This window comes from Heloderma suspectum, chromosome 1 (genome assembly GCF_057233095.1).
Source record: "Heloderma suspectum isolate Gila_16-S chromosome 1, 16-S_ref, whole genome shotgun sequence".
NCBI classification, from domain to species: Eukaryota; Metazoa; Chordata; class Lepidosauria; order Squamata; family Helodermatidae; genus Heloderma; species Heloderma suspectum.
The window spans coordinates 187,067,712-187,084,317 of NC_139458.1; the positions used below are offsets into that span (position 1 = coordinate 187,067,712).

General features: G+C 43.9%; 1 protein-coding gene across 2 annotated transcripts in view; it reads right to left on the reverse strand.

The window, feature by feature from the left end:
• SLC25A12 (solute carrier family 25 member 12) overlaps positions 1-16,606 on the reverse strand; it is an 82,173-nt gene that overhangs the window by 54,236 nt on the left and 11,331 nt on the right. Inside the window, exons 1-3 of one of the 2 annotated variants that reach the window (XM_084812769.1) lie at positions 11,213-11,277; positions 8,700-8,842; positions 4,865-4,980 (exon numbers count right to left, since the gene is read on the reverse strand). In XM_084812769.1, the coding sequence (XP_084668895.1) occupies positions 4,865-4,980; positions 8,700-8,809 (226 nt within the window). In that variant the 5' untranslated portion in view covers positions 8,810-8,842; positions 11,213-11,277. Of the gene's footprint in view, positions 1-4,864; positions 4,981-8,699; positions 8,843-11,212; positions 11,278-16,606 lie in introns of those variants that run through there. The other variant, XM_084812762.1, reaches the window with a different exon arrangement.

Here is a 16,606-nt window from a genome sequence, read left to right on the forward strand (position 1 = left end):
GAGTGTGGATCCCAATAGTTTGATGTTAGTGCCACCTGAGACAGAGCCTTCAAAGTTAACACACAGAAGGCAAACAAATCCATGAGTAAGGACAAAGAAAGTATAAAGAAAGAAGAAGACAGTGGCAGAAAAGACAGAGAAGGGGAAAAGAGAGGGAGAAGGAGAAAGGCAAGGAACAGGTAAAGGGAAAAGAAGAGGACAAAGAGAAAGAAAAAGAAAAAGAAAAAGAGGGGGTATCTGGGGGTGGAGGAGCCACAATAATGTACAAGGTGAATGTTTTTAGAAAGGCAATAGAAACAGTATTGAACAACACTGCTGAAGCACTAGAAACCACTGAGATAAAGATGACAAGCAGAGTGTGATAAATCACAGTGTAAGGGCTCTGTATGTGCAAAGTAAGAAGATACATCACCTAGAAGGGGAGTCCCTCTTCAAACTGATTTCAGACTGGTTTCAAGAAATCGGGGGTGGGTGGGGGTGGAAGCGAGTGGTTGCAATAATTCTGACTGCTACTGGCAGCTTTATAGCTTTGTGTGCTTGCTCATACGGCTGTCGCATTTTGAAGTATACATGTAAGTAGATGCCAATCCCCCAGTAATCAAACGGCAAGGCAAAGAAGATCCGACCCTCTGGGTAAGAAGAGATTGTGATGCGTAGACTGCTATCAGCCTTTGATCATCTGAGGGTGGAATGTATTGGCCCCAGGAGCGTGGCCAAGTCACTGATAGTGTTAGAGGGGCCTAGAGATCCAAAATGCTTGCTTAAGTTCATTATGGGTGCAATTCCCATGCTAGTAGGCCTCTGAGCATGTTGAGATGAGTCAGAAGGCCGATATCAAGATGTGCCTGGGAAGCAAAGTTTGTTTATCTTAGGTAGCTGTGCTGAGAACCAAACACTTCTAATCTACGCTAGGAATGAACGCTAGGGGTGCTTGCTGCTGTTATGCTGCCTTATTGCTAACATGTATGGTATAAAACCCATTGCACCCCATGGCTCTGGGTTCAGAGAAGCTGTCTGATCCAACCATTGGGTATGCCTGTGTGCTGTAAGTTACTCAATAAAGTAGTCCTTGTAAGTCTGGGTCTGATTTATCACTATCTTGGCACCTCTAAATTAAGAGGTCAATGCTCACAGCCAGGGCAATACAGCATGTTTACTTGGTGAAAGTATGACCCTCCCCCTTGGGTAAGAAACCATTGAGGCTTATTCCTAAGGAAGTGTGTGTTGTTGCTGCCTCCAGGACCCAACTAGTACAATTTGATGCCTACTCAGAGGAGAGAGCCCATACTGCTGCACATTCCTCCAAAAAAACCCTCCAAAAATTGGTGCAAAATGTTCTTTAAAAAGTCAATTAATACAGAAAGCAAGTGGCTAGACACCCAAGCATAAATGTCAGATTCTTCACTGACAAACGTATTCTTATGAATATTCATATTTAATAACATTATCGGCTTATCAAAAGCATCCACATTCAATATTTCTCATCTTAACAGTCTTGAAAACTCTCATAATTCTGATGTATTTCCATGATTCAGTAAGACTAGTGGAATACCACCCCACTAGCTAAATTCTAAGGGCAAAGACATCTGGGAGCTGGTTTTGATGTTAACGCTGCCCTACATGGAAGAGAAAGTTTTAAAAGTTTAAACATTTAACAGGAGTCAAGAAACTCCATAGTGTCAGAATAGCCAGAGATAAGACTGCCACACTGAACTTGCGGTCCTGCTTTTAGAGCTCTATAAGTTCAAGAGGTCACTCTTATGTCTTCTGCTATTTTCTATTAGTCACCCCTCCTTGCAGCTTAAAGAAGCAAGTAGAAAACAGTAGTTGATGAGCCAGTTCCAAAAGCAAAACTCATTTTTTCCTTGCACAGGCACAACTCAGTGTGATCAGTGGTGGGGGGAGGGAGAGAGAGAGAGCGCGCATGCACGTGTGTGGAATGTGGGGAAGCACAGTTCCAGGACTTTTTTGGGGAGTAGGAGTTATGATGTCATCAGGTGAAGCTAATGGAGGACTTTCTTGCTCTGGCAAGTAAATGAGGGCATAATGAGGCTTTCAGATTTTACTGTTTGTGATAAATTAGCATTGAGATCAAGGAAAATAATGAAGCAGAGGAAGGATACTTTTTATTATACTTTTTAAATTGTTTTTATTCTTTAATTATTATGTTATTGTATTTTAATGTGTTTCATTGTTTTAATCTATTTTAAATTGTTTCTGTAAGCCGCCTTGAGTGCCATTTCTTGGAAGAAAGGTGGGGTATATATCAAATCAGTCAGTCAATCAATACTTCTTGCCTTTTCTTTGAAAGGGTTCCCTACTTCACAGTAGCAGTTTAAATGGCAAGATTTCTTTGCAAGATAGTTTGCATTTCTAATTAAAAGCTAAGCTCCATTTGTTTTACAAGCTGGACCTGTGCTGTCCAAAGGGAGCACCACTGAGTTCAATGGAGCTTACTGCCAGGTAACTATGCATAGGATTGCAGTCACAATAAACTCCTGTACCTCAATGTTTACCACTACACCACTGAGTGTGATGTATACCAGCCAGTGTCGTGTAGTAGGATCAAGTGGTGGATTTAGACCTGGGAGACTTCATTTAAATTCCCACTCAGTGATGAAGCTCACTGAGTGGCCATGAGCAAATCACCATCTCTCAGGCTCGCCAATCCCAGGGTGGTTGTGAGGATTATAAATGGGAAATCCCCACGTATGTCACTCTGGAGGAAGAAGTAGGATAGTTCTGTGATAGTTCAAACATAATCTAACATTTTCTGAAACAGAAAAATAGGTTGCAGACCTAGAGTTCTTACACTATCACTTGTTTATCCCTACGTTTTCCAACTTATAAATTTACAAAACTTTCAGGTTATAAAAACTTTACTTTGGGTTGGATCTGAAGTGTCCCTTCGACAAATGGAAGTGTTTCTTCCATTTGCAGGAGGAACTGAGATGCAGCAGAGGCTTCCAGTGGACAATGTGGGGGGAAAACAGTTTTCACTTATTCCCCCATCTTTCTGTAGCTTCCAGTAACACCTCCCACACTGTTCTGGAGGGTCCCCCAACCCTCCAGAGCAGCTTTTCTGGGAGCACAGAAAGCTGCTGGGGTGGGGGGGGAGGAATCGACAAAAAAAAAAATTACACACACACACCTCCATCGGGATTGTCTCCTGAGCACAGTTCCACTCACAAGAACTCTGGTTCGATGCCATTATTTATAAGTTGATTGTATGTTGCTGTTCTGGATGAAAAGATGTGACTCAGGTTCTTAAAATAAGTTGTTGTTGTTTTTAACGAACTAACTTTCTCTAGGCCTGAGCTGAAAGGGGAGGCCACACTTTGTGAACATTTCAGACAGATGTGAAAAACAGCCCTTCGGTGATTTTCTTTTGTTGCGACAATGTTCACAGCATGATTCCTTCCCTTCTTTAGTCAATTCTCAAGTACTTTGCCAAGACAGAGAATGGGGCATCTTCCCAGGTAGGTTCATGATTAGGCTTGAAAGAGTCCATGGTTGAACAGATGACTCCGAGAATCCAGAGGTAAGTGAATCAACTCATTGGACTATCCTTTCTGTTGGGTTCTCCAGAGGGCCAGAGGGCATACAGTGATTGGGGTTCCCTCTGTGTTCTCTAATAAGAGGAAATTCCATTTAGGCCTCTCCTCTGCCTGCCTGGGAGCTGGCTAGCTATCACCAGTACAGGGTCAGTGAGCACTAGGAGGAAGCCTTCTGCACCTCAGCGTACCAAGTGCTCCCCTCACATACCCTTTTGAGTGCCATCCTGCCGCTCTTGGTCACTCTGGCCATCCCGATGCTGAGGTTCACTGGCCTCACTTACTACTTTCAGGTTAGCCCACTGACACCTCTGGATGACACAATTTTTGGGTGCTGTCAGCTATGGTTGAGCCAGGTGCATATTTTGTCAACACAGGAGTTGAGAGATGGCCTGGCAGCTCCTGGCTACAGTTAGGTTTGCACTCTGTCTCCTTTAAACTGTCAGTTTAAAAAGCTCAAATGATACACACTGCAATCCATCACCCTATTTTGGCAAGACACTTGGAAACTGATTGGGAGTGGGGAGGATCGCACTCAGATTACCTCCTATAAACTGGCAAAATAATTGCAAATTGACTGTTTAAAGGAGGCAACCCGCAGCATGACAATATGCAGCTCAATCCTTCCCTTACTCTATTTAGTTTGCAAGTACTTTGCATGCTTAATGGAGAGGCAAATGATTCCTGATGGGTTAGGATTACCTGAGACCAAGAAACACTGCCCTCACTCTACATTTACCCTCAAAAAAGTCACCACACTTGCTATGTGGTTGTTGATCAGCTTGGATCAAAGCAGCAGCTGTCGTCCAGGGAAACAATGCTTGCAAACAGTGCCAAAAACATGGTAGTATATTCTTCCCTGGGAATCAGTTCAGTCATAGGCTTTAACAGAAAAGAACCATTGTTCACCTTGAAAATGTGCACAGGTAAACATTCAGCACAACCATGCCTGCCTTGCAAAGAATTTTAGCTTGGCTGGCCCTGAACAAACAAGTTTCACAACAGTTATTTTAGGAATGTTCAGGCGCTGACTGTAGAATGAGCCACAGTAATCACATGGTGAGATTGCATAAAGTGTTGTGTGTGTGTGTGTGTGTGTGTGTGCGCGCGCGCGTGCAGCAGCCAAATCTTGGAAAAAAATGAAACAACATGCAAGTGTAAACTACTAGGATCTATGAAGAAATACACCCTTTGTCCTGAAATACTTATTGTGAGGTAGATTTCTGAGAAACAAGTGAGAACTATCCTCCCCATCTTTCCCCACTGCTAAAGAAGAAGCATCTTTAGATCTGTATAAGTAGCACTCTTACCAAAGGTCACTTCACCACTGCCGCTCTTGTCAAACAATTGAAAAGCAACAATGAACATTGCATCTGGTGTGCATAAAACTGACTCGAACGCCAAAAACTCTTGGTAGGAGATCAACCTACAAATTAGAAACCACAAATTTCAGATTGGAGAAGTAGGGGAAGAGACACATAAAATAAAATCCTGGGAAAAGTCAGATGGTCCATCCTGCCCTTGCACTTACAGTGATGAAAGTAAATCTTAGCAGAATTCACAGCACTGTTTCATTACTACACATAATGTCCCAAGATCACCAGCAAAAGTAATTTAAAGCGATTATGTTCTTTCAGCAAAATGCAATAACAGAGAGGAGATGGTTGAGTGAAAATAACAAAATAGGAATTCCACACAAAAGAATACCAGGATTGCTTGAATGGGTTTGGCAGTTTCTCCTTTCCTGTGGGCAAACTGGAGATGACATTCGTGGCATTGAGAGGGTTAACACTTCTATCCTATACACTGTGTTCAGAAGACCTGACTTGTTCCCCCACATTCCTGAAGAGGATGGGTGGGGAGAGGAGCTGCGACATGGCAAGTTGCCCTCAGAGCAGCAACAGCTTCCCTGTTTCAAAAGAAGCAGCAGCCCAAGTAAGCAAGGCCTGCAGCTTTGAAATTGCCCACAACCATCAGAGCAAGTGAGGGACAGCTGCTTTGAAAGTGCCAGTTATTGCTGCTGCTCTGGGGATGACTTATGATGCGGCAGCTGATTTGTCTTCTCCAAGTGGGGAAAGGCAAGGGGGAAACTGGCCCTCAATACCTCTCCCCCACACACCAGCAACTGGAAGGGGTGGAGGACTGGATTCTTCTCTCCAAGGCTCTGTAAGAGGCTGGTAGGGGCTCAAATACATATGAACTTGCCCGACTGTTAAGATGTTCCATGGAAGTGCCTCCTCGGCTACAGCTGCCCCCACCTTCAGAAGTGAGGTGGGTGGCTAGCAGGAACAAAGCTCTCCACACCATGGAACTCCTGCACCAGCACAATTCTCCAGGCAGCAGCACACCTAGGATTTAAATCAGGGGTGCAGAACCTCATGCCTGGGGGCTGAATCTGGCCCTCTGAGGTTCCCCTGATGGTCATGCCCCCTTGCCCCACCCACCAATCATTTGGTGGTGCCCCGGCTTTTGTGCATTTGCTCCTATTCTAAGAGGCTGAAATGCCTCTCCTAAGGCTTAGTTACTGGGACTAAGAGCTCTAAGCTACAATATGCTGGTATGTTTTGTATTTTTGGCCTCACCCCTTTTGCCTTCAGCCCCACCCACCACTAGAATGTGGCCCCCATGGGCGTCTCGGAAATGGAATTCAGCCCTCGGGCTGAAAGTAGTTTTGCGCCCTTGTTCAGACGCTCCAGATTAAAACTTTACTTTTCCCTTGGCTGTTCAGTGGTATTTGAGTAATTAATGCTGTTTCATTACTGCCACGTCCTGGTTAGTGCAGTTATGCCCAGTTGTAGATTTTGGGGAGGATGTTTCGTTGTATTATTGCTGTTTGTCTTCTAAGCTGCCTTCAAGACGTTGTGGCCAAAAAATGGGATTTGTACAAAGTTTTAAAGCAGATCAGTAAAATTCATTCCCCTATAAGGAGAATAATGTGTCAGGTAGCCTAGCATTATTGTATAATCTGAAATAATACATTCACATACTATTCAAACATGAAACTCTTATTTTAGTCCTGAACCCACCCTTCTCCAACCTGGTGCCTGCCAGATGCTGTCAGCAAGGCCAGTGGTAAGAACTGCTGGGAGTGCAGCCCAACAGATCTGAAGGGCACCAGGCTGGGCAGAAGAATCTCCACCTTTCCTCTAGCAAGACTCCTCAAGCCAATAAATGAATGAATGAAGTAGATGCTTCCTGAGGTTAAAAAAGCTAAAGCAAAAATAGGCAGCTGAACTGGTGATATTATCTCTCAATCTGGTTTTGGGGACATACGGTGGGAGAACAGTTACGTCCGATCCGTCACTTTAAGGAAACAGGACAAAGCACAAGGCCTATGAAGTTGTCAACTATTCCGTCGCAGCTGCACATCACATAGGCACCTATAGCATCCGAGCTCAAACCCAATTCAAGATGGGACAAAGGGGGATCTTACACCTCCCTCAGCAATAGTTAGAACATCTTAGATGCTAGTTAGAGCAATAGTTAGGGTCACTTCACAGTTTAAAAGCCATGGCTCCAGGGAACCAAGTGTCCAAGGAGAAATGCCACAGTTTGCTTTTAGTGTAAGATAAATAATACTGAATACAATTCGAACCTTATTTAGAAACTGTGCTTGGCGAACCTATGGCTGCATCGGATTAAAATAATACATATTAAAGTCATGCAGTAAGGTAAATAAAAGCATTTAGAATAACCTTAAAGGTCATATTTGCACACAAAATAACCCTAAAGAATTTAAGAGGCTTTTAATTTCACATGAATGAAATTTAGACATTTCCCCCCTCCCCTTCCACCAAAAAAGTAACCTTTAATTGTCTCTCTATCACTGCTCTCTGATGGCATTAGTAGCCTCTGCTCCCATCTGTTTACTTCTTGGCTACTGTCCAAAAACATCTGCACTTCCCTGCTAAAATACATTTGGAGATCCATACAGGAGGTGGGATGCAGGGCTGCTTTGAAACTGTGTGGGTTAAAAGGCTATGTCTGAGAAGAGTGGATATTCTGTAAATTACTTTCACAAAGCATTTTAAACAAAGAATATTGTCTATAAGTAATGTTTTAAAAGCTCTGTGCAGTATTTATCTTGATCAGGCAAAATTTATCTTGCCACGTACAGTGATTAGTGTCTCTCTCCCCTAATACATCATGTTTTGAGGGTCCTCCAGTGGTTTGATGCACGACAGTCAGAGTGCCCTCGTGCTACAAAGGTCATGTAGCTTCCTCTCATTTCTCAAGCCTTGATTCTGAGGGACCCAGAGACTCCTCAACTGGGAACCAACTATAAATGAGGAAGAGAACTTCTCCACAGCAGTCGTAAATGAATGGGTGAACTTACATTATTATTATTTACATTTCTATACCGCCCCATAGACAAAGCTCTCTGGGCAGTTTACAAAGATTAAAAACCATTAATGATACAGTATACAACGTTTAAAAACCATTTACATAAAAACACACAGACAGTGCACACAGAGACAAGATATATCTAAAAACGACTTTGAGCAATCAACTATTAGAAAAATCCAGGACCTGATTAAAACTCATCATATGCTGCCAAATGCCTGAAAAAAGAGAAAGGTCTATAGTGGCAGGCACCATGGGGCCCTCCAAATGCTTTGGAGTACAACTCCCATAATCCCTGAGCTTTGGCCATGCTAGGGCTTATGGGAGTTGTGGTCCAAAACACCTTGAAGGCACGAAGTTGCCTACCCTGAGATTCAACTTACAATGGAAGTGTTGCATGTCAAATTCCCCCATCCTACTTCTTAGACTACCACAAAGTGCTTTTGACTAGTCTATGTCTTTTTTCTTAATGTTCTTATAGATTACTCATAAGAAACTGGTATGTTTACACCATTCACTTGAAATATAATGAAACAATCTAAAGACGCTGTTTATGAGAGTGCCGTTTTGATCCATGGTATAGATGGCACCCTCTTTATCATTTTTGCCGCAGTAGTTCTGATAGCTGAAGAGGTAAGCTGCTTTTAAAAACCAACAGCAGCTAGTCTCTTCAGCAGTGGGAGCTACTGTGGCATAAAAGTTCAAAGCAAGCTATACCTGTGTGCAGTTCTCACCTTTGGATTACAGCTTAATCAACATAATTTCCAATCAAAGGTTACAATGAACTGGTAGAATCCTCACCCATCCTTTGTCTGATCTGCCACTCCTGCCAACAGCTGCACTGTTTTAGGATTATAATGAGGTTCTGTATACAGTCCTAGGTATCTCTGCACAAAATCTCCTGGTGTCATGTAACGTTCTCCATCTTGTTCAACAGTGGCATACTAGAGTAAAGACAAAAGAAAGCCAGTTATTATTGTATAAATGGTTAGCATTTGTTTTAGAGTAGGCAATAGTCCAATACAGACTACAGAAATTAATTGAGTATAGCTGGCCTCCAAACCACTGAATTCAGATGGGGTTGCTTCTGAGTAGGCATATACAGAATTGCACTTTAAAGCATGTTTACTTTTTAGGCTGCAATCCTATGCATGTTTACTGGGAGCAAACTTCACTAAACAGCAGATATGCATAGGATTGATCTGTAATTTTAATAAATATGTCAAGTGGTACAACCAGATATCCTAACCAAATTATAAACTATGCATTTTAGGTTGTTAACACAATAAAGTAAGATTAGGCTTGATAAGAAAATAAGTATTACATATATTTCCAGTTCCTCCAAAAATTTCCATTCCCCCACCCACCAAATGGAAAAACATTGGGGTGGGGGTATGTTCCATGGCTTCAACATTATATCTCTAGGTTACACACAAGTAATTCTCGTGTAAACTAAAATAATTTTTTTAAAAAGTATGTAAGTTTGCCACCTAGATCAAATTCAGAGGTGGATCATTCACTTACGTGACCTTGAGTTAGGTTTAAAAAAAAAACACACAGCTGGTTGGTATGTTGTATTTATTACCTTTGTTTTATTTGTTCCAAGTTAGTAGCTTCTACCTAAAAGCTACTGAAGATGCAATCCTATGGCTGCTAGTAATCAGTAATCTTGCTCTTAACCTTTTATGAAAAGTAATGCATAACTCAAAATTGTGCAGGCTGCTACACCAAAAAAGTTGGTCGTAAAAATATACTGGCCGGGCTTGATCCAGACTAATTTGCCCACTGGCTGGGACAGTCTACTTTCAACTAGCAGTAGCTCTCCATGCGGTTGGGCAGAATCAGTCTCTCAGTACTGTCTGTTGAGATCTTATCAACTGAAAATGCCAAGGACTGAATCTGGGACCGTCTTGCACACAAAGCTTTTAACGCAGCAGTTTATTGCAAAATATTTCATTTCTAGACACCATGTGCATATTGCAAGTGGAAGTTCCATGCATTGGGAAGTCTGCAAATCACTCAAGAGGCACACTCTCAGGCAGTCCAGATGGAGTAAATGAATCCCACTAAGGTCCACAGAATTAATCAAGAATAAATGTATGTAGTTGCATCTTTATGGTAAAAGACTGGATACCCTTGGGATATTCAAACCATCGTCTCAATGTCTTGGATCCTAAGTAGTGCAAACAGAAGAATGTTCATGCAGGGAGACTTGCTCATCTTCTCCTTCCCCACACCACTCCAGTCAGGGGGCACTCCAGTATAGTGTGGGATGGGGCACAGGGGGAAGGAGGAATTGCCCCAGATTGGAATGAGATGCCTTGCCCCAAACCTGGTCCACTCACAGAAGAGCGTGTCCACTTGAATTGGGGTTATTTCCTCCCCTAAACAGCCCCCCATGCCCCACCCCACACTGAATCCCCATGCTATATCCACCAACCCTCCAGTGGGGCTTTTCAGAGGGCTGGAGAGGGAGAAGAGGACCAGAAATTCCCCTTCTCCAAGCTTCCCCCTGCTCATGCACCCCAGTGCAAGCTCTCCCATTGCCTGAGGTGGCAGAGCGCATGTGCCGCCACCATGTCACCCTCAACCCCTTACCACAGCCACCATGTCACATCATTTACCCCATGGCCACTGCATCACTCACCACTGCCTGCTCTCTGGCTCTTGCTGAGGAGCCTGTATAGGCACTCTCCTGGAACAGCCCTCCCACAATCCTTGGCTCTGAGAAAGGTCCCCCTCAGAATCAGACATTTTGGCCTGGCTGGCTCTCTGAAGTGCCACACCAGCTGCTTCCTCTGGCCTATGTGGCTCTCCAGAAAGCCCACCTGCCCTTTTGGATGAGCCAGAGGGTGGGGGCTGAACACAGCCACCCACCCTGTTTCCCCTCAGAGTGAAACAGGGTGGCTTGCTGCTCCAGAGAACCCCACCAGCTACTCTCTTCCACAGCAAGAGAGGGGGACTGGAGGGGCTCTCCGGAGCACCCGGTAGTGTTGCTGAGCAGGTGGCTGCTCTGCAGAGCCCCACCACTCCAACTCTCCCACTGCAGCAAATGCCACAGCAGGAGAGCAGCTGATAGGGCTCACTGGAGCTCTAGCTGGAGGAGGCAGGGGCAGGGAGGAGTGTGCAATTTGCTGCTCCTCCTACTCTGTCACCTCAGGCGGGGGATTCATCCCGCCTCACTGGAGGGCCGGCCCTGCGCTCATGCTACCTAGGATCCAAGTCAGTATTTTCAGAAGCATTGCATATGGAATTGTGAAGATCCACTTTCAAATACAGCACAAGCACTTGGCCAACCGTATTCTCACAAAGACCTGGGATGAATGAGAAAACTTGTTCTTTCAGACTGGTTGTGTTGATCAGATGCCTCCAAATCCTGTGCAACAAAGATTATTTAGAAAGATATGTTGGATGACGAACATCTCAAGTTTGAACATATGACGTGACTTTATACAGAGTCAGACCATCGGTCCAATCAAGCCCAGTATTGACTAACTGGAACTAGCTCTCCAGGAGTCTTTCCCAGCCCCACCTGGAGAGGCCAAGGGCTGAACCATTTGGGACTTTCTGCATGCAAAACCAGCTGTCTACCTCTTGAGCTATGGGCCCTCAAGTTTCATGGGGCTCTCACTATAAAGGCATATATAAAAATTTACTCATGAATAGTCCCATTGATCTCTGAATATTACCCACTCCATCTGAGCTATGTAAAACAGTGCCTTCCAGGTAGGGTGGATTGATTTAAATCAAGGTCATTTGACTAATTGAATTAAACCATGATATATCTCTCCACCAATACTTCTTTACATATTTCTTAAACAATAGTGCAAATCTGATCACTAAAACATGTTAATTTACAACTCTACAGCATTTTACATGAAGGAAGGTGTACTTTTTGTAATTTTTGTAGATAACTTGATTTTTTTAAATGTAGAAAATAATACATCACACTGATTACCTGTACCAAGCTGCAGTTGCAGTGGCATACCTTCGGAATGGTAAGAACTAAATCACATACAGACCAAATACACAATAGCACTTTCTTTCTAGTCCACTCCACTGTTCTTTTCTACTCTGCTTCCAAGCATCCTTTCCTTTCCCTCTGTCTTAACTAACTCCCCTGCCCTTGCTTGGCTCAGCTCCACCACCAAAACAGCATAGAACAATAACAATCCTATCCAGTCTGTGTCTTTGCATTTGTGACTCTATTCGGAGAAACAGAAAGCCCAGAAATTTCAAGAAGTAAGAGCTGGTAGCTACACTACACCCTGCAGCATCCCACTCAGTTTCTCACTCCAGTTTGATGAGAAACCAGTGACGAGCACTCCATGGCCTGGTTCACATGTAATGACAACCCAGAGTATGGGTTGAGCATGGGTTGTTGTTACATGCAAACCCTGCACTATGGTTTAACTATGGGTTAACCATAAACAACCCAGAGTTCACAACCCAACAACAAACATGCATTCTTTTCCTGGATTGTTAATGGTTAATAACCCATAGCAAAACCATAGTGCAGGGTTCATATGTAATGACAACCAATGAGTCAGCAACAACACATGATTCAACAACAATCCACTCAACCCATACTCTGGGTTGTTGTAACGTGCAACCCAGGCCAGTGACATTTTCATGAGATGAAAAACTGAAATGAATGCCCATGTCTGATTGCCAGGTAACTCCTTTTTTATGAGACTGTAAGTGTAGATTTAGCAAGTTTGTGATGAGATTTAATTTTAACTATGTTATTTTGTAACATGAGACAAATGTAGTATCTTGCCTATCTATTGATTTTTTAAAATAAAAAACACAAATTTAAAACTTTAAATCCTGATTTTTTCTTTAAAAAAATAATTGATTTTTAAAAATCTATGCTGTTCCAGGGGATTTGCAATCTTCCATTTGCATACAACTGCCATCTGTAGTTTTCACCTGGTAGCTGATGTTTTTGCCCTACCTGGTGCTAAACTCCTGCACTAATACATTCCATCACTGAAATATGAGCCCTCCCCAAGGGGAAGACAGCATACAAAGCATTATTCAAACCACTTGCTCAAATATATGTAAAGTGAATAGAAAATTCATGCAAAGATGCCAACTGAATGTTCTAAACCAAAGAAATTATTCACATTTTCTTAGAAACTCTGTCAAAGCAGGATCTGGAAGTTTCTGGATAATTGCGCCCAAACAAACTGAAGATTCCTTGCTTGTATTTAAATAATATCAATCTTGGAATGTCTGACAAAAAGTGTAATATACAGTATATACTCCAAACAAAAACAATATAAACAATGCATCAAGAGATCCAAATTGTACATTCGGAATAAGCTGCATTAGCTGGGAAAATATGCATATATTTTACACTGTTTATTCTGCTGCCAAGACTCAGAGAATTTGGATTTATTTATAGTCTACATGTCCCAAAGGCTTGGGGTTGCTCACAAGATATTTAAATGTTATTCACTTCTCTGTCTCTGTCTCTGTCTCACACACACACACACACACACACACACCCCACCTCCATGCCAACCACCAGTCATCAAAAGCCAGCACATCCCGCCCCCGCCCCCTACCATCAAACCACTTTCATTTACACCATATTACCATCCGGGAAACCTCCAGGAACAGGGCATTCCACGGCTAAAAACTAGCCACGGAGAACTCCTTCTATGTATCCCTCCAGTCCTAAACTATCTCAACATACTGCCTACTTGTGCAGCATTACATTAGCATGCCAATCCAGCATAGTCCCAGGACATGGATTCCTGTTTGCACATAACAGGTACCCATGGGTTGTTTAAACCATGGGTAGTCCGGAACTGTGCAACAGCACGCAAGCGTGCTGCCTTCTGCCCGCTTCCCCTTTGTTTTTGCTCTGGCAAGAAATCCAAGAATCAGAACTCGGCACTCTGGGTAGTTGAAAGAGAAACAACCCAGAATTGTTCCTCTCTAGAGTTGGGGCCCAGAGGCACTTTGGGAAAATGAAGATGGCAGGTGCTGCTGGACTCTTGGCAAACATTTCACTGAGCAGTGCTCCCACCCAACTTTTTTTGTTAAGGATATTGTGTTGTGACTGGAACCAACCTCAGTAAGTGGCCGCCTATGCTAGGTGCTGACGCAGTGCCTGTTTCCCTACCAGGAGCTGGGCCTCCTTGGTAGTGGTGGCATCCTTATGGAATCCCCTCTCCAAAAATGTTCACCAGGCCCTGATATTATATGCTTTTACACACTGGAGACTGGTGTTGGGTTTTTAGGACTCTATTTCATAGCCAACTGTAGTATTATTATTCAGTTTCATTATATAATGCTATTGTGGGAATTGCATTTTAAGCTGCTGCTGTTTTTCTGTTTTTCAATGCTGATATTTGGTATATGTTTGTTTTATTTATTTTTAATAATCATACATTTTATTGATTTAAAAATGAAAACTGTTTTGGGATTATTTCAGAGATGGGGAAGCTCCAAGCCACCAGGCCAGCCCATCTGGCCCACAGGGCCTCAGGAGAAGCCCCTCCCCAAAGCCCCATTCCCTGAGGGCTTGGGGAGGTGAATCCCCACTGTTACCTCTGATCAGTAATCGGAGATAATAGCAGGGATTCTCTCCCCACTATCTTGGCTCGCCTCATATCCTGCCCAAGGGGGGAAGGCTCAGGGCAGGCAAAACTGCCCTGACCAAGATGCTGGCTACAGAAACGCTCAGTTGGAGACTTGGCTTTGCTATGTGGGGGCTTTTTTATTCTACATTTTATTGATTTAAAAATATGCCCATGAATAGAAGAGATACGTCTCAAGATGCCGGAACAAAGATTTTATTTGTAAAAAAGCCCAAAGCGTTTTGGCCTTTTTTATTTTAATGCCTTCTTCAAAGGGTTATAGACACGTCTGCAGAAATTCTTATAATTATATCCCCTACTAAAACTCGCTGGCTCCAGTTATCGCAAATGGGAGCTGCGAAAAGCTGGGGGAAGGCATAGATCTCCCTTAAAAGGACTTGCTGGAGACTCATGGAAGTGTGGAATGGAAGCAGGGCACCCCTAAGTGCCAGTTCAACACTTAAAACCTTGGGGATCACCTTGCTAAGGGGACAATCTGGTCCCCTTTTCCTGACCTGCCTACAGCTGCCAAATTAGCCTATATGCAGTCCTATCTTGTCAATTACCTTGAATGTTTCATACTGGGGTTAGTTCCTTTTGACGGCTGAAACATACAACGCAATAGGCAAGGCAAGGCTATATATATTTTTGACAGCCGCTAATGTGCACTTGTGCAACTGCGAGAAACCAACAGACTAATAATAAAAAAAGACATTTGCGCAAATTCCTTGGGCCAAAAAATCATGTAGAATATATTCTGGCCCCATTTGCACAGATGTGCCTGCCTCCCAAGCCAGGGAAGAAAAACGGGGTCGCAGTCAGAGCGGGGAGGGGGACGGGATGGGCATGCAAGATGGGCTCTGCCGCAACGTCCCTGGGATATGTGCCGGAGCCGGCTGGAGGACTGACGCGGAAGGATGGGGAGAACAACCCACAGTAAACCCAATTGTCTGTCGGGCTCACCGTGGGTTGTTCTATTAACAACACTGCACAGCTTGTTCACCAGGGTGGGTTGTCGTATCATAAGAACACAGCCAGTATTATGTTTGGAGGCCTACTGATAGCATTGTAGAACTACCAAGCCTGGAGTTTATTTACACCAAGGCTTTTAAACAATCGTTTGCTGGTGCAAATTGGTTGAACAACCCTCCACCAAGAAGGGACAGACTACTTTAGCTATTTGGAAAATATGAAGGCCAAAGAATACTTAAGTGGCTGATGGGCCACTGGATGTTGCAGACTGCCCTCTCTACCCAGAGAGGGATTTCCACCCTCAGAAGTTGTCCCTGGGTGACAGGGCCACCCTTTTGCTGCCTGAGGCAAATGACAAAATGGCTGCTCCGTTCCACATATAGAAGCCAGCTGGAGTAGCAGTCGAATCTTATTTCAACACTTGCGATGAATAATGTCCTCCACCACACCTGAGGCAGTGGCCCCAGGATAGTTTTTGTAACACAGACACACAACCCCTCAGACAGAGGAGAACAGCTGGAGAGTTCAGGAGGAAAAGCTTGGAGGCTGCCACTGCTGCCCCTCAGCAATTGCCTCACTCTACCTAAATCTCTGCCACCACTGGCTGCTCTGTCTGGGGTGGTGGGTTAAAAGTGGTGTGTTGGTGGTGCCTGAAAGGAGGCCTTGGATCCAAAGTCCCCTAGTTCCCCCAACATACTCCAAGAAAGGAAGAAGTATGCCAGCCCTGGAGTTTCCTTTTGCTCACCAAAGGTAAAATCTTCAAGGCAAATGTATCAATAGACTGAAGACTCCAGGAAGGGAGAGGGCACCCAGACCCTTCAGTCTGAAGGGGCACTTTGACAGTTGCCTTAAACTGTTATATGGCAGGACACAGCCAGAAACGTGAGGAAGCCTCCTACACCAGGGCTGGTGTCAAGGGTTGGCATGGTCAGGCACCTGCGTTGGGCCCACAGTGCACCACAGCGCAGCAGGGGGTGTACTGGACCTGCTCCTCCACTTCACCATTGCAATCTGCTTGTTCACCCTCCTCACACTGGCCCAGCCAACGGTGGAGCCTTGAGGTGGAGCAGATGTCAGTGGTGGGTTTGCACCATCAGGGAAGTAAAATAAACAATGGTGACTTATTTTCCCACCCCGTGCATG